We start from the raw sequence: 22,178 nt of genomic DNA on the forward strand, positions 1-22,178 counted from the left end.
TATCTGTGGAATTTTCTTAAATATGAACTTACCTTTCCACTTTAGTTTCCATTTTCCATTCCATAGCGTGTGGTCTTTCTGCTTTTGTTTTGGAGTTTGTTTTGTTGTGGAGACAGGGTATGGTGGTTTGAATAGGAATGGCCCCATAGACTCCTGTGGTTAAATGCTTGGCCCACAGGAAGTGGCACTACGAGGTGTGGCCTTGTTAAGAGTTGATATGGCCTTGTTGGAGGAAGTGTGTCACTATGGTGGGAGGCTTTGAGGGCTCCTATGCTCAAACTATACCCAGTGTGGTACACAGTCTCTACCTCCCAGTGCTGGGGTTAAAGGTGTCACACTTGCCCAGGTTTTAAATAGATTCCGATGATCCAAACTCCATTCCTCACACTTGAACATGAATGCTTCATCCGCTGGGCCATCTCCACAGCCCAGCTTCTTTAGTGAGAGAGAAAATAAAATTTCTAGCTACAATTATTAAATCTTACTTGAACTATGAAAGATTTTCAAAACTAGTAATAGAAATTCATGTATATTTAATACCTCAAAAGACTTATAAAAGCAAACGATTTTGTTTCTTTGTTTTCCTCGAGACACCATTTCTCTGTGTAGACCTTGGCTGTCCTGGACTCCCTTTGTAAACCAGGCAGCAAATGATTTTTTTAACAGAAAGAGAATCTTTCCAACAGACATGAACTCAGACTTTAGAAAGGGAGATGGCATAAAGGGAGGGGAGGTAAGAGGAAGGGACTGGGAGAACAGGAGGGAGTAGACGCTCCAATAGGGATATAAAGCAAATTAGTTAATTAATAAAAAGAAAGAAGAAATATGCTAGTACAACGCTTTCAATCACCATGACACAGCAGAAAGAGGGTGTGGTGTGGGGGTTAAAAAGGCATTCCTGAAATTACCCAGAAATATGTCAAAAAGAAGAAAAGTATCTTTTTATAACAGTCCGTGATTATTTCTTTGGGAAATAAATTATTGAAAACAATAAAGTATATGACAAAATTAAAATTCATAAATTAGAGCAAAGCTGAATATTTACTTTAACCCTCATACAAAACAGTTGCAAATTGCCATCTGTCAGGATTCTCCTTAATCTACTTCAAATGGCAATCTCAAAGCTGGGATGCAAAATTTTCCAAGAAAGATTTTAATCAACAACTATAGCAAATACAGTTAAATACAAAGAGTGAGAGAGTTAGGTATACTTATAACTATAGTATACATATGACACATACTTATGAGAGTCCCGGTCAATCTCTATGCCTCCCTTTTGACTTGTCAAAGGTCTTTCCCTAAGTGTCAACTAACCTGTCGGGTATTTAATAATTCATCCCTAATCAACTAATTTCAAAACTGTCCTAGAGAGAGAGTTCTACTTCTTTAGATTCTAATTATTAAAAAAAAAAAAAAAAAAAAGCCAGCAAAAGTATTTTCTTAGGAGTTATTAGTGTCACTAGAAGCAAAGTAAATGTAAATCACTGCTTCAAAACGCCCACTCTCCACCCCACCTACTTTCATCAACTCTTTCGATGTTGAAGGCTCGGCTATGCTGACTCAGGCTCAGCTGCTGTTCATGAAGGTCCACAGGAGTGGAGTTTATGCCAGTCCCTTCCAGGTACAACCTGATACGTTGCCTCCACAGCCACCTGAAAGTAAAGAAAGGAAGGAAGGCCAGACACAGTGGAGTAAGGATCAGACATTATAACAACTAGGCAAACTGACAAATGGATATGAGAAGGTAATTATAGGTTAAGCATACACTGGGGAGGTAGAGGCAAGCAGAACTCTGTGAGTTCAAGGCCAGCCTAGTGGACATAGCTAGTTCCAAGACAGCCAGACCTACATAGTGAGACCCTGCCAAAAGGGAGGGGGGAACAGCTAATCATTCCATGGATAAATTATAGCACAAACACCTAACGCCCACAGGTCCCTACTGAAGGCTTTGTGTGCACGTGTTACCTCTCCTCCCAGCTTATATAAAACTCACAAGCTAATCTGAATTAAAATCTTACTAATAACCCATTAAATCCATAAAAGCTAGACATAAACATCTACCACAGAAGGCAAACAGTACCCAATTAAGGTGAATATATTTGATTAAAGTCCCCCAATTTTCAAAATTGTTTTTAAACAAATACAGAAACCGTCCCACCATCCACATCTCCAGCTCTGAGAAATACTTCTTTAAAAGTCCCATCCCACTGCTTAAAAAAAACTTCACAGGTAAGAAAAAGACACTAGGAACTGATTAAACATACAATCCTCCATTCAAATAAGAATTAAAGACTCAAATAAGAATCGGAAATTCCTACCTGAACTCACCACGAGAGAACTTCTGTAAGGCTTCAGGGAAGGAATGTGTGTATCGCACAGGCAGACATAAATGACCTTCAGACCTGTGAGGTAAGGGCACAATGTGCAGGTGGTTCAGGGCAGAGGAAAATGGGTAGAGGAGAAAAAATTCAGAGCATCACCAAACAACAAAAACTAGAGACCAATTTTTCTAAATTTCAACCCTAAACATCATTTCTGCCACAAACAGAAATACTCTGTTCCAATAACAACAAAAACACTGAATTAATCACAGTCCACAACCAGCTTTAATTACACCTATGTTTACACACTATAATCACTAAAAATAATAACAAAATTCCACTACCAATCACTCTGTCAACTCACCCAGTGGCAGAGTGGGATCCTTGCCTTTTACCTCTAAATTACCTATTAACTTCAAATAATTAACTTCACATTACAATTGTTTTCTTTTCTTATTTCCAAATTTTTGATTAAACCACCAGCCATGAAGATTATTCTGAAGAATCAAATTGTGAAATGTGTGAAATCCAATTATGTGAAAGCATTTCAACTACATAAGATATCCTTAAACAAGAGTTGAGAAAACTCCTCCCCATATAGCCTTTCACTTACTGAAAAAGAAAAAAAAAAAAAAATAAAGATGAACTTCAAGAAATTCACAGAAGCCAGGCACAGTGGCACACGCCTATAATCCCAGCACTCAGAGGCAGAGGCAGATGGATGTTTGTGAGTTTAAAGCCAGCCTGGTCTACAAAGCTGGAAGGATGCTCTGGGGTTAGAGTAAAGGACCAGAGTTCAGTTCTTAGCACCCATGCCAGACAGCTCACAACCATCTATAATTCTAGTTCCAGGGGACCTATATCCTTTTCAGAGTCAGATGGCCGTGAACTCACATGATTATATCCCAAACAGACACATGTTCACATATACACAATTAAGAATAAAATCAGTAAAACTTATAAAGCGGTAAGATTCCTTTTAAGTTGGTGCAGGACAGTGACACAGAAAATGTCATTATCAGCATTCTTATGGTGCTCTAGTCTAGAAGAAATGGCCAAGTAGACCTGGCAAAACAAAGACTTGATAATAAATTAACTAATTGTAAAATGTAAGTTATGAATGGAGAAAGAAGTTTTGCAAAGTACAGTTAATAGATTTCTTCATGTACAGAGATAACAGGTAGGACCTCATGGGCGGGGGGGGGGGGAGGTCCTCTGAGACAAAGTATCACAGATTGCTTACAACTCTGGGTGCTGGGATCTCAAGCCTAGACCATTAAAAATTAATTAAACTAAAAAATAGTTTATTAAAACCACTAATAGTTTGCACAATGTTTACTAAGTAAAAGGTAACATAGTAATTTGATTTAAAAAAATATCTCCTTAGGTTAAGTGCAATTCTAAACTACTGTCCACAAAAGGTGACACTCTCTCCAGGGGCCATACACAGCTTGGGCTCCAGGTATCTGAAGGCCTCACTTGGGCTACTCGAGCCATTTCCAAGATTGCTTAAGGCTGAGAAGCTAGCGCCAGCTACAAGCAGGAGGTCTCAGCTTCTCTGATGTGAACCTTTCTTCACGGGGGTACCACAGTGATCTCAGGCTCGTGGTAACTGACCAGTTAGTGAGTAATCCAACACAGAAGCTGCAACGTGTCACTCAGAAGATGGCTTAGAATTTTCAGTGTCACTCCAGTTCACTGGCCTCACTGGCCAGCCCTGACTGAATTAATTGGAGGGCAAGATCGAAGCCACAGAGGGTGGGAATATTAGGAGGCTAAGGGGAGCTGACACCATGGGATTCAAAGGCTAATCCTTTACCAGGCTCAGCAGAGTACATGGAAGAAGGAAGAGAACAACTGAATGATAACAGCACTTCAGGTGGATCCATGAGTGAACCATCTTAAGGCAGATGTTCTGGCCCAAAGGAAGGCCTCAGATGCCTGAAGCCCTAGATGACCTCTCTGACCTCACGACAAGGTAGTAATATAGCTTTCCTCCATTTTTCTCCATTTTCTACTTTAAAGCAAAAGAATTAGCAGTTCTTTGATTTGTCCTCTTGCCTCCATGGCCAGATCTAAGGCCTCATCAGCTTTCACAGGTTTTATGGTGCTTTGTTTGGTTTCATTTTTAAGAAACTACAGTTCAACCATAAAATCACCTAATAACCTCTTATCTTAATTCTATAAAAACAGGTTATTAAGAATCTCTAAAACCCACATGCATCAACAATGAAGAGACTCAAAGGTTAATTACTAAACTAATGATCTCACTTACTTAAACTCGGAGAACATTAATTCAGCTAGGTTGAAGTCCTAGGCCTGCTTACTATGATCTTTTAATTACATTCATTATTCAAAGTTTCCTGAATTCTATGTATAAAACTTGTTAATGTTAGAGAAATTAAGATACAAGGTCCTATACTCAAAAGAATTAACAGTGCAACAAAAGAGACAAGCAGAGAACAGGAAGGTGTTAGCTGAGTACTGTCTGTGCAGGGAGTATCACCAGGCCAGCAGAGGCAGCTGAGGCCTGCCTAAGGATGAGCCACAGCAGTACAATTTTAGACTCCATCTTGAGGAACAGCCAGGGATACTCTTGGCATTAGCACAAGCACACTCTTGGCAGAAGAACATGAAATGCATGAAAATAGCACGGGCCTTCTGGAGAATGCTCTCACTCCTTGGAATCATCCACCACCTCCTATGTCAACAAAGCCTCTGGCCAGAGCCAAAGCTTCCTAAGGCAGTCTCCCACCACAGTGGGAACAGACGCGCATATGGTTAGCGTTCACAGTGAGCCTTTCAGAAAGATTCTGGGCTGCTCCTAGAAGTTTAAACCTCCGTATGCATTTTTCAACTGAAAGATATATAGTGCCCATAAGTATATGAGGATAGATGAGAGTAGAAGAGCGGATAAGCAACAGATGGCCAAAGCCTGGGTACATATTTGCTAAGAGGTTTGCAATGCATCCTAAAGATCACAGGGGAATTGTAAAAGATTTTAATTAAGGAGTAACAGTAATCAGACTTGCACTTTAAAGAGAGAGCAGGAGTTGTGTTATAGCTCGTGTGTAAAATGTCCTCTACCACCTTCTATGTTTGAACACTTGCTTACTGAAATATTTTCAACAGAAGCCTATGAAGACCTGAACTTTGTTTAGTGGCAGTGAAAATGGTAAGAGATAAACTCAACAGTGTCATCTGAACAAGGCCCAAGCATGGTCAAGTCAGTCTGTCTAGCATGGACTGGAAGGCGTTCATAAGCCCTAGCTCAAACTCAAGAGCTATGGAGAATTGATGACTTCTGGGAAAAGCTGAGTCAGTCTTCTATCAGTGTGGGGCTGGTGGGTCAACCACACTCCAGGACAGCCCACACCCAGAAGTACATGGACAGCACAGAAAGAATTCAATAAGTTATTTAAAAAAGACAAGAAGTTGTTGACAAGATGGGGATATAGAGGTAGATCGGGAAGAATTAAGGCAAATGTGAATTCATCTAAAAACTTTTGACAGGTAGAATCTTAGGTATAATTACTAGAATTTGATGAGGGAATAAGAAAGAAATCATAACTTCATCACAGGTAATGGTTCCACTTAACAAGAAAGAAGCAAAAGAGAAAAACAGTGATCATTTGTAGACAAGCTGGCTTTTTTTTTTTTAATACATCTGATGAAACACCAATTTCCTTGAATATCATGAAAAAAAGAAAAAAAAGTAACAGGAGATTAGGCAGAAGACAGTCAGAACCCACCAGATAATGAGTCTTGTGACTCAGTGAAGGGTGACTAGTTCCCTGAGAAAAAGGGTCTACGTGGCAAAACTAAAACATCAGAGGAAAGGCAGGACGGGTTAGGGATCACATTTAGAACCCAACTTCCTCGGGCGGAATGGGGGTCAATGGAAAGCTTTGAGAGACAGTATGAAGCATCACTGACTCGTGGGCACACTTAGGACGAAGATGGAAGCAGAGAATGTTCTAGACAACAAAGCACAAAAGGAGTCAAAATATAATTGTGAAAACAGCACTATAGAACAGTGACCCAAAAGAAGTTCCTTTAAAAGAGATAGATACAAAGAAAAAGAGCAAAGGTAGGGGAAAAAAGAATTTTACAAATGCCTATAGAATAAGGGAGGGCTATGTCTAAATCCTCAAATCAAGAAAGACAGCACCTGGATATACTGTCTGCTGGGTTCAGGGATCACTGGCCTCTCCAACAGTATCAGTGAACTGGCTGAGGATGAATCCAGAAAAGACACAAAGGTTTAGAGCTGGGAAGTGAGAACACAAGCTACGTTTGGGCTCAAGGGAAGAAAGGGAACAAACAGTAACTGAGATGCGGCTCGGGAAGGAAGCCCAGGGAAGTCTTGGAAAGGTGAGAATACAGGCTGAGAGGTATCACGAGCAAAGGGGACAGGTGACAGGAGATCTACCTTCATGCCCTCTGTGAACGTGGGGAGGGCTTTCTCAAGGGAGAAGAGGATACAGAAGGTACAAAAGCGAGCAGCCCTGGCGTGGGCAAAGATCCCATGAGCGGTTAAGATTAAGCTGGAAGTGCTAGCAAGCCCAAGTTTCTAAGATTTTTTTTCTCCATTTTTTTTAAGCATAATATAGGAAGAGAATGATGACAAGCTGATCTAGAATTGAGCAAAAAGACAATGATTTAGAAATATTTAAGGAGTCACCAAAGAAATTAATATGAAGAAAACAGCGAAGACCCGAGCACTGAACAACGAAGGGCAGATCTATGGGGATGAGGGGGTAAGACTGCTATTAAGAGTGTATGTTCCAGTACAGAAGGAATGGAAAGATTGTAGGAGCCAGAGGTGAGGGAGAATGGGTACAAAACAGTATCTTCTGGACATGATGACCTCATGAACACAAGCAACTGTGATTGTCCATACAAGTCCAACCCAAGATCAAGCCAGGTAACGTTCAGGTAGCTGAAGAGCTACTGACAATTGATTTCTTATGGGGAAAGGAGAGTCAGTTTTCTTTTAAGAGTGTAGTCCTTGAGGGCTGGAGAGATGGCTCAGTGGTTAAGAGCACCGGCTGCTCTTCCAGAGGCCTTGACTTCAATTCCTAGCAGCCATACGGTGGCTCACAACCATCTATAATGTGACCCAGTGCCCTCTTCTGGCATGTAGATGTGCATGCAGATAGAACACTACTACACACAAAATACATAAATATTAACAAACAAACAAAAACATAGTTCCTGGCAGGTTGACCATGCTCCAGTGAATGGCCTCATACCATGAAGATATGGGCAGCATAAAATGGACTCAGGGGTTAATTTTAAAAAAGAGAGAGGACACAAAGCTAGGAAAGGTGGGAGGAGGTCGGATCTCTGAAGACTTATGGCAAGAAATTTGGGGTGTATATGTGAAAATAAGTTGTATGAAATTCTCCAAGAATTAATAAAAATATATTTTAAAAAGCAAAAAAAAAAGGAGTGTGTGTTCCTGCAAATGAAATTATGGAGCTGGAAAACTCCAGATGAATTTTATAAAGTCCAGTTATGATCATGGCTCTAAATGGCTGGAATACAGAAAAGAGTTAATGTCAGTAAAGCTGGGGAAGAAAAGAAAAAAAAAAAGTTTTCCAAAAAATGAAACCAATGCACACAATCCCTTCAGGCCTGACCACCATCAAGAGGTGCGTAGGGAACGGCGGGCGCACGTCAGTCTTCCAAGGGTACCGGCAATCACTTGGTCACTGTGCATTTTTCACTGAACGGTTTTTGGAACATGTTCTGAGGTTCACTGTAGCCAGGAACAGAGAAGCTTGCACTTTAACATCATGCAGTGGAGTTAAAATCAACAGAACCCCACATCATGACTACACAGAAAATAAAGAATAGCTTAGAAAGTTTAAGAGTCATCAGAAATAGACACATACAAAACAAAGTGGAAATGTCTGCATGTAGAACACTTAAAAACTAACCCTACAAACCAGACACAAAACAAACATGCTCTCGCTTACCTTTCTGGATCAGTGTTGACCCCAATGACAGGTTTAAGTCTGTCCAGGACTTTACTTGCTGCCAGAAGCATTGTGCCATCACCTAATATAGAGCAGGAGACACACCAGACTTGTCTTACAGAGCAGCTTTAATATCTTCAAAACCAGGAGTTTTCTTTTAAACCCTATCCTCCCAGCCGGCTGCCACTGCTTCCCCTCCACCTATGCCTGCGGTGCTGTGCTGTGCCGTGCTGTGCCGTGCTGTGCCTGCTGTAATGAGCTGTCTGTTTACCTGTGCTGCGCCTGTTCTACCTTGTTGTTTCTATTGCACTGATTCAAGATTTCAACAGTGGCAAGACCGGCAGAAAAGTATTTACGTTAGAAGGCTGGTAGAAGCTGTCCTATACTTTAGGGCTGTTGCCAAAATTTCTCGCCTTAGTAACCCATTAAATGACAATAATGCTACCCAACCAGACATCACTGGCCAGGATTCGGCTCTATTCCCAAACATCTCCTTCCCTGGCCTATAAAACCAGTCCAAAGATTAGGATAGTTTAGTAAAAATAGTAAAAAATATCCAACTATGACCAAATTTAATATGCTCTTGCCAACTACTTTCAATTTAAAGTTGGGAAAAACTAATAACAAAACTCAAGGAAAAGGATATTTTGGTGTACTGTGCCAAACAATGATAACCTCAATAAACTATCACTATTGGCTCTTTATTATGACTGTCATAATTAAACCAGAATACACTAACAAATCATCTTTTGAATTTAAAGGTAAGTCCTTAAAATTAAGACTGAAGAACACACAGAGAAACTCACAGCATGGAGAATTATAAATTAACTAATACTGAAGAATTCAAGATAAAGAGACTGCAGGTACCTGTCAATAGCACGCACCGCAAAGCACCCCCAACCCCAGCCCTGTCTCTGGGAAGCAGTTACCTCCTGCAGCTATGACGGCGTCTGCCCACCGGACAGTCTCCTCATCATACTCCCTCCGCTTCACCAGACGAACCTCAATCCCTTCATCCCTAGGATAAGAAGTTGCACACGGTTTTCCACTGGTAACATATCTAAGACAAGGACATTTTCTAAGAGGCAGATTGCTACCCAAAAAAAAAGCAAAATCTTTGTTGTAGAAACAAATCTAGATGTAGTTTATAAAGTTAGCTTATAAAGTCAATTAACTATGACAAGCAGGAAGCAAAAAAAATTTTCCAAAATTTTTCCAAAAAACAAATTTTCATGTGCCTTAAAACAAATTTTAAAACCACTGACAATAACACTGATTGATCAGAATTTCACTTTCCTGTTTCTCATGCTGAAGTTTAATATAAAAATGTTTTTTGTTTATTATGTTAAACATATATATTCATTACAAAACCAAAAAGCAACGAATATTCAAAAAATATTCATTCCGTGGCACACAAAGTACTTGGTGATTAGCATGCTCTTAGTTTCCTATTTTATAGTCCCTTAAACTGACTCAATTGCAAACCAAAGATTCTACAAGGGTCACTTTTAGATACAAACAATACTGTAATGAATACTCATACTAATTACTCTGTTCCAAGAAATAAAACTTTACACATACAGTGTTAGCCTGCTGGGTACTGAACTAGCTACAGAAACAGTACTTCCCTAGTAGAAAGATTTACTTAAAATATCTGAAATTTAAGAGTAAGAAAAAAATTCCTTAGAAAATTATAAAGTCAAATCTTTTAACCTCAATATTATTTTCTGGAAATGTGGTTTTTTGGTTTTTGTTGTTGTTGTTGTTGTTTTGCTAAAATCCTGAGAATTAGCTGCTAGTACAAATAAGATCAGAAATCCAGAATATAAAATCTCTAAGACCCCATCCATGAACTTACCGCAAACTGTCAATTATATGTTCTACATTTTTGGTGTGAATATGATGTCGCTCAAGTAGTCCACTGTAGCTTGAGCCTTTCAATGCAAGCTACCAAAACAAAAGAAATGCTATTTTTACATCAAATATTACATATAATACAATGTCATCTAAAAACTACGTAGGTTAAAAAAAATTAAAGGCACATTTTAATAACTCTCTACGAAACCTTCAAGTTCAAATTCAACTAAAGGCCAGATTTCAGAAAATCATAAGCTGATTTTAATATCAAACACAGCATTAGGTTTCCAACAGTTTCCAAAAGGCACATTCAATATGGCTTTTTAAATACATTTACCAAATTGCATGAGGCCATCTAAAGGCCAAAGACAAGCTATCACTGTTAAAGGCAGTTAGCTGACCTTTGATCCACTTGGATTTGCTCCTCCTGTGTTCACATTTATGGACCCTAACTGGAATTTGCCCTGCATCATCTAAACAAAAGGCTGCATAGGTCTCTGATAAAGGGAAACTTCCACATACATAGAAATATATTCTTCAAGCACTATTCTTCCTAGTTGATTCCAGTAATATTTTATATCTATCTTACCATTAATTACCTCTAAAGACTTAAATAATCCAAAAAGTAAAATATAAAGTATGTGAGCAATATGAAATCGAAATATTATCATTACATAATTACAGAGTAAAACTACTAAAAAAAAACATGATATGTATTTTACTTTAGGAAATGGCTGAATCACAATCTCACTGTGAGGCCTCAAAGTGAAATTCTTTCCTCAGCCTCCCAGGTGTTCGTAGTACCAGCATGTGCCATCACGCCTGGCTTGTGTTTTACTTTATTAAAAAAACATATATTTTGACAACTGTATTTTGCTTCTGCAAGATTACAAACATAACACTAATGTGGAAGGCATTTTAAAAATAAAATCAAATCTTTTTCTTAAGAATGATTACTGATTATACTTTGGTAATATTTTTCCCAGTCTTTACAAATTCAGGGTTAGGAATTCTTTAAAGTATTTTTTTCTTCTTCTACCATTTAAAGAGAATTGTATGGGCCCCAAAAGAAAGAGTGAAGGAAAACATGTGGCTATTGTGAAAATTAATTGATGGGTGCTAAATTATATCAGAGAGCCATACAAGCTGCTTTGCTGCCCATTATCTGATTATAATAATTATGTTCAAGCCAAATGTGCAGTGACCACAAAGGTAACTCCAAAACCCTTCACTGACCGTAACCAAATGACCACAATTGTTTGTTTCTGATAAGGGAGAATGCAGCACTCACTTTTAGGATACTGTCCCTCATTACTCATATCTTAAACTTCCTATCAACCACCTCTCAAGAAGTGTGAACCAAAGGCCTTTATTCTCCACCCTGTCCCTCCATGATACCCTGTTCCAGGACTTTGAAAGAAATCTGTAGACGGACCATAAGGATTCCCAATTGCTATCCCTAGCTCTAAAAAGTTTGGACTCAGCACAGATTGGCCAAAATGCCTAGTTAGCATCTTTAGATAGGTAACAAACATCTTTTAATATATTCAAACCAAGCCTTTAATTTTCTGCTCTAAGGACTCCCCACCTACAGCTTAAGTCAGGACTAAAGTCACACTTGAGACCCCCTTTCCTTAACCTCATGTCCCATTAGTAAACCCCAGGTGTCACCAATACCCTTCTATACCCTCATCTCTACACACTTTAGACAGCTGCAGGAGCCTCTGTTCAGCTTCCTATTTGAGCTCCTGGGCTATCCAGACTGCACCCCATGCCCACACCCATCACTCCAAACATCTGTAAGCACACTACCTTGAGCAGCTATGAGCACCTCTCCATCCTCCCTTCCCTCTCCCCGGCCCTGCCTCTTTCCTTTGCACTTGCTTGAATGCTCTCCCTCCTGCGTCCTAACCCTGCCTCTCCTCAGCCTGTAAGGGTAAAGCCAGTCTAACCACTAACACAGCTGAAGCCCTAAGCACGCTTTTCACTCACAGGTGAAAAACCAATTACTTTTTTGGAACAGAGCCAATTACTCTATTCCAAAGTCTGTGAGTTCCCTCCACTGAATTTGGAACACCTAAAATTACCAGGAGTGTATTTTTAAAAAACTTCTTCATGTCCCCTTACTAGAATATAATTAACACAAGAGCAGTGCTCTTCTCTTATTCACACTGTACTCTGAGGACCTGGTTACTGGATAAGCATTTGCTGAATGAACTCATTCATTCATTCATTCATTCATTCATTCATGTATGTTCGGGCTTCTGTGCAGGAGGAGGGGCTACTGGAGAATTATGTCTCAGAAAAGCAATAACCATGCATAAGCAGATGCCAAGGATGACACCTGAGTGACAGATTGCCGGCAATGCAGGTTATCTCTACCTGGTTAGGGCTGAAGAGAGGCCACCAAGTAGAGGGCATGTAGTAACACCACACACACGATTTCACTTTAGGAGCGAACACTTCAAAAAAGGTTAAAATTAAGATTTTATGACTATAATGCATGCAAATATTTGAGTACACAAGCGCTGTTTTATCTAAATATTGAGCTCAATCAAATTTATTAAATGGAGACTACAAATAGCCCAGGACAATGATAAGTATTTCAAATATACAATAACTCTTTCAGAACACTGTCATCAAATTTATGGTTTCTTGCTTGCTAGAAATAAAACTTTAGAGAATCTGGCCCCCAGACTTCAATAACCTGTCCAAATATTGGCTCTCTGTTCTTTGTTTTGGAGCATAGATCATACACTCTGGGACAAAAGACTAACAGCTAAGAAACTTCTGTTTTTACTTCCTGGTTCTCAGCAGGCTGTAGGAAATTAAGATAAAGATTAGCCATGGGGCAGCAATATCTTTATCTCAGATTTCTCCTTGTGAAAACACTCTCTACCTTAGGGTCAACATTCACTTAGAGAATGCAATTGCCTGGAGTATTTTCTTCGACACAGTAGCTGGTGGAATAGCTGGGTTCACTAACACATAGTAGCCACACTGAGCAGGGAAGCGGCAAAGCGTTCCGGAAACACTTTGAACCGTCAACTAGAATATCGGAACCACCACGTAAGTAGCACTTACACTCGTATAAAACGCAAACTCTGGTAGGATGAAGAGATATATCCCTGAAACAAATGTGACTTCAAACACCTAAAAACTCACCTTAATCAGAAAAAAAAAAAATCAAGTAAAAGTGATTTTTAAAAAATTGTTTACAATTAAAACGTTAGAGAAATTTAGAATTCACTCAGCTGTGCAATGTTCCATGTTACATATTCAGTCACATATTCACTTATCTTTTCAAAAATGCCTGCATTGTTTTCATTGAAGAAAGAAACAGGGTGGTTATTCAAGTCAAAAAAAGGCAGAAAAATCTAAAAAGATTAAGTCTGCAGACAGAATATCTCATTATAAGCAACAGTTTCCCTATAAAAATCATCAACCCACATATCTCCTCTCTCACAGTCTTGACGTTAAGGTGCACAGCAGCAAACAGGAATGGAAACTGAAGACAGAGTCACCACGTTTTACAGATGTTTTAAATATGCAATTTTCTAAATGGTCTTCAGCATGCTTACATTATTACCAACTTCTTAACTTGCCTTAAATTAAACTCATTACAATTACAAAATTTTAAAACAGTCTTTACCAATCAAGTGTTAGCACTTTCAACTCTTTGATTTCCATGTAAGGTCAATAAACAGTGTTCTCAGCATACACGAAGGGCACAACCTCGCAGGACAATGAAAGTTTGCTGTGTAAACTCACTAGGTACAATTCAATAATCCTTTTATACACTTAACTTGACTTATTCTTCTTACTCAAAACTGCCTGGAAAGTGTGTGTGGTGCCTTTTCAGTGGCTACAAAATCAACTGCTCTCCTCTTGTGCTTGGGCCCACAGCACCGTCTCCTGCAGACCTGTCTGGGAGGAAGTGACTGATCCTGGATTATTTCTGGTCTATGTAATCTCCCAGGTGCTCACTTCCCTTCCCCACAGCTGCCTAGGCCAGCACTAGTTTTGTCCATTCTGTTTATGTCCTCCCGTTTGTTGCTGCTGTTAAGGCTACAACTTTGGATTTCTTCTCAGCTCTCCGCTACCCTGAGTCATCTCCAACCCAAGTACCTGGGTTCCAGAGTATGAGTTAGTAACTGCAATCTATCCATCCATCAGCTCAAAACTCTTGATTCACAGCCTCTAATTCTCAAATGCCTTCCCTTGAACCCCCACCCAGTTCACGCTCTCACCCTAAAACACCTAAAGAACTCCATGTCCCGCTCTCATATGTGCTCTGAAAGAGTCCCATTAATAAAGGCAGCATTTCTTTAACTAATGGATACACCCAGCCGCCACCCTCAGTTCTTCCCTCACATTCCATCTCCACAGCCAGTCAGCCAGCTTCTATATTGCTGCACATAAGCTTCTTCCAATCTGTGTCACGTTCTTCCACACTGCCTTCTTCAGCACTAGACGCATCAACTCTTCTGAGATGAATATGAAAGCTTGCCTCTGGATTTTCTAAACTTAAAAGTCTGATAAACCCTCGTCCCCAACCTAATCATTTAAAACCAGAGATGTCATCTTCATCCTGTTCCTCAAATAGTCAAATAAAATCAAAACCTTATCCGCCTCATTCACTCTACTCCTATAAAGATAGACAGGCCAAGGACTGTATTCCACTGCCAAAAACAGAGTCTGGAAAGCATTAGCAGGGAATGCTAACTCTTAGAATTATAATTAATATGTCTATTGTGTCCAGCCTACCTGTGTGACGTCAATACATTTACGGCTAAGCACTGACTATGCCCTTGCTACACATTAAAGTGGAACAGGCAGCATTTCAATTAAAGAGAAAACAAAGCATAATTCTATGTAATGTTTCCTGTAGCATTTTATTCCAATCAGTACTAAGTCACATTGTGTAGTTTTCAGTTTTTGTTAGCTACAAGATGAACTTCATTCTTTGTTCCCTTCACACATACAAGTTATTCCATCCTTCACTATTTAGTAACATCCTAAAAATAAAAGGTTATCGTTTCACTCTATAATACAGGCAAAAAAAAAAAAAAAAAAAAAAAAACAGAAAAGTGTTAGAGCTTGCTAAGTGCAGCTAAGTGCAGGAGTCATGTGCGTGCCTGTCATCCCAGCACTCGGAAGGCAGAGGCAGGCAGATCTCTGTGAGTCCAGGACAGCCAGGGCTATAGAGAGAGACCCTGTCTCCAAAACCCAAACAAAACAAAACAAAAACAACCTTGCTAACTGTTTAGGAAAAACTTATTTTTACTTAGAGTTGTCCTTAACTGGGGCTAGCAAGATGGCTAAACAAGTAAAGACACCTAAGCTCCCTTCCTGGAGCACATTAAAAGGAGGAGGGAGAGAACCAGTGCCAAGTTGTCCTCTCACCTCCACCTGAGCATGGCAACTCAAGCACCGGCACAGGAGCCATGAGTGCAGAAACATGCACCATAATAATCACACTTTTTAAAAGCAGCACAACTGCAAGCAATCTACAATTATCCCAAAAGAGGAGTGCTACATAGCAATTACTACACAGTGAGCTCGTTTGTATCAATGTAGATAACTTTTAAAAACAATAGTAAATAAGAAAGGCAAATTTGTAAAGACCAGGCATATGTTCTAAAGCCTACATCATTACTGTACCTTCTTAAAGATGCATAAAATGTTATATCTATTTGTGAAGATAGATTGTTGTGTCAATATAAAACTGTTTGCCTGATAATGGTATGTACCTATAACACCTTCAAAGTAGTGGAGATCACTCTTGGAAAAGGTGGGAGAAGACACTGGCTAGATGGATAGGGCTATATTTCAACATGCTACCATTTTTTCAAAAAAAAAATAAAAAGAAAGAAAAAAAACTAAATTTACAGCAGGGCAGGGACAGATCATTAGCATAGGACTTGCTACACCAACCAGAAAACCTGATTCAACCCCAAGGCCCGAGTGAAAGCCTGAGCGCACTGTCCCTCACTTGAGGATCCCAGAGCTGGAGACTGGAGGATCCCTGGGGCTTACCACCACCCAGTACAGCCTAAAGGGCAAGTGAGCGCACCAGGGCAGTGAGACACCGCCTCTGAGAAGAAGCTGGGAAGTGTTTGTGAAGTTTGTGGTATCTTCCGGCCAGACTCCTCCTGCGTGTAGGAGACACATCCCTTTGAAATACTCTCCAGCAGACACGGAAAAGTTGTTTCTGCAGTTAGACACATAGGGATCTTGCTACTGTGAAACTCTTCTACAAGCCTAAAGTAATTCATAACTGAATATAACACAAAACATAGCACTAATAATTTTGTTTTGTTTTATTTTTTGAGACAGGGTTTCTGTGTGTGTATATCCCTGAGTCCTAGACTCCCTTTGTAGACCAGGCTGGCCTCGAACTCACAGAAATCCACCTGCCTCTGCCTCCCCAAGTGCTGGGTTACAGGCATGTGCCACCATACCCAGCTAAATCAAGGGTCTTTCCCCTACTTTAGCCCTATTCTTCCCAATTACTTTCCTCCTCTTCTGCATGCTCACAGACCACTTTATCTTCAGAGTTAGAATACCATGTAATATATTTCTTCTAAACACTGGAAGCTAGTTCAGTATGTGGCTTGGTAAACAGCTCCTAACCAAACAAATTAAGTCAAGCTGGTGAGATGGCTCAGAGGGTAAAGACATGTGACTCAGCCTGATGACCTAAGGTTGACACCCTGGACCCCTATGATGGAAGGAGAGAACCACCTTTCCAATTATCCTTGGACCAACACACCTGTGCCATATCACTAAATAAATAATATGTGCACTAAATTAAAAAAATATGTAATGAGAGAAGTCAACTGGAAGACCTTTCTGGATGCTGGTGACACTGAATAATTACACCTAGAAAGTTTTTATTTAAGATGGTTACATTTTTATTTGCTGGACATCTGGCCTTGCACATGGGGGTAGAAAAGAACTTGAGAAAGTCCGTTCTCTTCTTCAACTGTGTGCCCTGGATATCATACTTGGATCCTCTCTTGCTTTCCCCAGAGCTATCTGGGAAGCCGTGGCAAGTGCTTATAATACGGACTTTTAAGTTATATTCTCTATTACAAACATGCTTCATGAAAAAGGCAGCACTTCAGGGCTACAACTGCCTCAAGGCAATGACTTTAAAAGAAAACAAACAGAAACCACTCCGTGTGCTGGGGAATGCAGCTTAGCAGAAGAGCACTTCCTAGCATGCACAAGGCCCCAGGATTGATGCCAACAGTGTAAACTTAACCAGTTACCACCTCACAAGTGTTAAATACAAGCTTTTCAGTCCCATCAGTGATCTCTGAAAAGCAACCTGTTTTGGAATGACCAAATCAATACCTCTTCAAGTATAAAACTTTCAGCTGGGTGACCCATCCTTGCTTGAACACAAATGTGTTGCCAAAAACTTGGTCTGATTTTCTATACAATGCATATCTGGTAGCTCATCAGAAAGAAAAAAATCAAAATATAATTTCTCTAAAGCATGAAAGAACTGACACGCTGGCTGGTATTTGAAATTATGAGCTTCTTCGACATAAGTAAACTTAAGCTTTCCTGGCTACGATATAAACATGCATCAATAAACATAACACTTACATCTACACAGAACTTACTGCCCACACTTGGGATCACAGGAAGAGCGATCAGGGGCTGGAAAGCAAAGCCATGGCCACTTACATGGTTGGCCACCCACCTGTGGTTAACAATTCCCCAGGTCATGCTGGGAACAGTGAAGACTGAAAAAGCAGGGCGCTTCAGCTACTGCGACATCAATCTTTCTCCTTTCGAAAGCTCAGGGACAATCTTTTTTCAGTTTAGAAGAAAATACCCTGGGCAGGAAAACTGCAAATCCTGGCAGCTGCCCAGAAGAGTAAGATGGAGAAGAAAAGAGTGAAGAGTGAAGTATACCATTTGTTTGTCTTTTTTTTTTAATGCAAATAAATTTGTTTCTCAAACATTTTCGCCTGAAACTCCTTTAAAGACCCCATCCCATGTTGGCAATCACTCACTGTCTTACCACTTAACACAGAATACCAACTGGGTGATAAGGGCTGGATGAAAAAAAAAAAAAAAAAAGGAACTGAAAACCATTCCAGAGAACATAAGAATCACTTCCCCAAGATCTCAATTGGAGGATAGGGAGAATGATGAGCCCCTAAACAGCCAACAGAAGAAACAATCACAGATTCTTCATAGCTTCATAATATTTAACATGGCCTTGTTAGGTAGAGGCATAGCAGATCTCAAAGACCTCTGAAAGGGTTATGTCAGAATCTGACCTCAAAGGATGAACAGAAATTGGAGGACAAGAAAAAAAAAATTAAAAGAATCAGCCTGCAAAAGTAAAGACACCAATATATGCAGATTAAATCAAGTTAGCAAAGATACAAATGTTTGCTAAACTATGAAAAAGTAGGTGCTCTCATACACTGAAGGGGAAAATACACCTGTGTATTGTTTTTCTCATTGGAAATACAAAAAAAGGTAACTTAAGGAAGACATGGTTAACTCTGGATGGAGGTTTAAAGGGATACAGTCCAGTTTGGCGGAGAGATGGCAGCCGGAGGCAAGCTGCTGCTCACACTGTCTCCCCCTTCGACAAGCAGCAAGAAATGAATGCTTGTGGGCCACCCAGTTCCTACCTTTTCCCTTTCCACTCTGGGACACCAGCTCATGGCATGATGCTGTGCACATTCCTTAATCAACTCAGGAAACACCTTCACAGACATATTCAAACACAACACCCTCCTAGACACTTAGAGGACTGTCTCCTGGGTGAGTCCACCTCCAACCAGGGTAACAATGAAGACTGGCCGTCTTGGAAGGGTGCAGTGTCTGAGAGGCAACATGAGACCTGTTAACATGTCGTACGCACATGCCTTTTGATTCGTTCACGTCTCGGTAGCTACGCTAGAACTTCATTCTCATATATAGGAACACAAGATTATTAATGCAGCAGGTGCATTGGATAGAAAAACCAACCAACCTAAGAGCTAAATAAGACACAAATAAAATGAAATGTATCTGTGCAGTTAAATAACAGTGTGAATGTTCAGCGTGAGAATCTGCATAAGTGCTGCTATGCTAAAGAAAAGCTTTGGGATGAGGTATAGAAAAAGCACATCACTGTGCTGATTCACACACAGAAATTATTTCCAAAAGGAAACACAAGAAATGAATAAACAAGTTACTTTCAGGGGCCAAAACTGAATAATGGGCAACAAGGAGGAAAGACAGCATTAATTTATATTTGAAAAGTTTTAATGTGCTGCTGATCCACAAATAGTTCAAATTAAATCAGCACATCTAACAGACATTAAAGTCACTTAAGACTGGCAAAACGTGAAGTTCTACAAATAAGCAATAAAGCCCAAAAGGCAGACAAGAGTCCTTGTTTATGTGTCGCAGAGTATGGCCTGGTAACCACTTGAAAACAGGAAACTGGTGAAAGATAGATAGATAAATAGACAGACAGATGTGTGTAGGTCCCTGGATCCATTCATAGTAATTTTTGAAAGCACAGGAAACTGGTAATAAACTAATAAACTAACAAACAAATAGATGTACATGGGTCTCTGGCACTCAGCCATAATAATTTTTGGCATATGCTTGAGAGAAGCAAAGTGTAGGAATTCTCTACACTGAATCAGAACCATGAGCAGGAAAGTTCAAGAATCTGCACTCTAGGAAGTTCCCTGGGTGAAGCAGCGAGCCTCTGGGTACTGACAAGCAGGGGAGCCAAGCAGCCAGATGTTCAGCCTTAGATAGATCATGCCGGAGCCTGTGGCTGGAAGACCTGACAGCAACAAGGTTCAGCCTAGAACCCTGGCGGCACACCAGATCATGATCTTTAATTTAGTAACTACTTGCACAGCTGACTGTGAAAGTATGTTGGAAAGAACTATGTGCCCAGGAGCTACTTACAACGCAAGCCACACCATTTTTTTCCTCAAACAAAAGGAAACAAAAGCAAGGCATTACATCTCCACCAAAGAACCAGCTATAGACAATAACAGAAATAATCTAATCCAAAAGACGCAGCTTTAGGTGAACTTATTTTATCATATTGTAGCTAAAAAAGGAAGCCATTAAAGATGGTTCCTCTGAGGTTAGAACAGAATTCGAGGAAGCAAAGTGAAAACTGCTTATTTCTTACTGAATTTGTACAATTAAGTACTTTAAATAAAACTGTTACTTTGGCTAACAAGGTGTGCTTTGGGCAAGAATATCCTACTGGAATCATCTGAAGTCTAACAGTGTGACTGCCAAGGAGGCCTGTTAATGGCTCTGCCTCTGCCACCAGCTGTATTCCTTACGGTACAAATAGACTGTTAATAGCAGTTTATGTCTTTGCAGGATCATGGAACTTGCAAAAATCCTTGACTAAAGTCTTCCATTCCCCAAGATAAGTCATTAGCCAATCAATGGGACAAAAGGCAAGACTCTGAAATAATACAATATTACCAGGAAGGATAATTGAAAGTCAAACTTCTGCCCCATGCGGAAGGGATACTTCATGTAACTCTTTAACCTTTCTACAAAATCAGAAAACCAGAGGCTTCCATATAGAAAACTACACTGGCATTCTGGCCATCATATAATATTTTCATTTTAACAAGTACTCCAAATAGGAAACTATTTTGCACTAAAAAAACACAACCAATGTAAAAAAGAGAATGTAACAAAACCTTGATGTTACACAGTAGTTAAAGTACCAGTGACCTTGTCATTTTCTTTTATAACCAATTCATGCACCTTTTACCCCATCAATATATTGAGCAATATAAAATTCTTTCATTCCTACCTTCTACAGAATTCCATGGTAGAAGAACTTCACACAGCCTGGTATCCCTTAGCTATGTGTATCCAGGCTACAACTAATGCAGTCTCACTGCAAATACTGTCTTTAACATCAATGCAAAACCAACTCCTACCAGGAAAGAAAAAAATCCAATAAAACAGAAGCAACAAAACTATTCCGCCTCTGCCTCTTGGTGATCACAAAACTGTCGATCGGCCCAGCAGTTATACTTCAAAGCTGTCTTATTCACCCAGCGGCATTCAAATATTAAGAGATTTCTCCACTCACAGAGGGAGTTTGAGTTCTTAAAGACACCAATTATTCCTACATTTCAAGAGGTTTTACTGGCAGCAATCTAGTTCGGAGATTCAGGGGTTAATCTCAATTCGGACACCATCCGTTTTCCAGAGTCCTTGAAATAATTTCAAAACGCAAACTTCTGAAAGGACCTTGGAAGCTATTTGGTGCAACCAACCTCTCAGGAACTAGGTGAATGAACTTTTGAAAGCTAACATCACAGTACAAAAGTTAGATTTCACTCAGGAGGTCCAGAGACAAAAACAAAACAAAATAAAACAAACAAAAAAACCCGCAGAGGAGAAGTCAGTCACACAGAACCAGGGAGCGCCTTGAGCTCCTACCGGGCCACCCCACCCTCTGTCTTGTACACGTGAGAGTACCAGTTCACCTTTTTTCTTAAGTGTACTATTTTAAGAAAAGAAAGGCGTAGGCCAAAATTGTGTGAGACTACGCACACATGGTATTTCACAATTTCTAAAAGGTGAACCTTGCAAAGATGGGCACATCACCAAAAGGACACACCTCTTTTTCCAAAATAGAAACAAAGTTCTTCCATCTGGCCAGAAGTCCCCTCACCTCGCTGAATTCACTTCACTCCCTTGCACAAACTACCCAGTCAAACTGCCGACATTCTCTAATACTGCCAGTGTTTTCTCCGCACACTTGGGGGAAAGAGAAAAATCTGCACTCTGACTTCTACCAAGTGACCCCTCCCCTTTAACTTGCCAATCAAACAAGACTGACAAGATGCCGCAGCTAAGCCAAGATTTTTACAATTCGGTTTTCCTGTCTCAAGAAAAAGTGCAGAGCGGCATCACCAGGATTTTAGAATAGGCAGCCTACCTGTTCTTGTACATAACTGAATAAAGGTTATATACATTTAGTTCTAAA

At 39.9% G+C, this 22,178-nt stretch overlaps 1 protein-coding gene across 4 annotated transcripts in view; it reads right to left on the reverse strand.

The window, feature by feature from the left end:
- The window catches only part of Nadk2 (NAD kinase 2, mitochondrial), a 40,721-nt gene that overhangs the window by 17,395 nt on the left and 1,148 nt on the right, over positions 1–22,178 (reverse strand). For 2 of the 4 annotated variants that reach the window (XM_060380484.1, XM_060380483.1), the window contains exons 2-6: positions 10,164–10,252; positions 9,235–9,323; positions 8,306–8,387; positions 2,319–2,402; positions 1,519–1,652 (exon numbers count right to left, since the gene is read on the reverse strand). In XM_060380484.1, the coding sequence (XP_060236467.1) occupies positions 1,519–1,652; positions 2,319–2,402; positions 8,306–8,387; positions 9,235–9,323; positions 10,164–10,252 (478 nt within the window). Of the gene's footprint in view, positions 1–1,518; positions 1,653–2,318; positions 2,403–8,305; positions 8,388–9,234; positions 9,324–10,163; positions 10,253–20,990; positions 21,337–21,809; positions 21,927–22,178 lie in introns of those variants that run through there. The other 2 variants (XM_060380487.1, XM_060380485.1) reach the window with 2 other exon arrangements.

The sequence above is a fragment of the Meriones unguiculatus genome, chromosome 3, assembly GCF_030254825.1.
Source record: "Meriones unguiculatus strain TT.TT164.6M chromosome 3, Bangor_MerUng_6.1, whole genome shotgun sequence".
NCBI classification, from domain to species: domain Eukaryota; kingdom Metazoa; phylum Chordata; class Mammalia; order Rodentia; family Muridae; genus Meriones; species Meriones unguiculatus.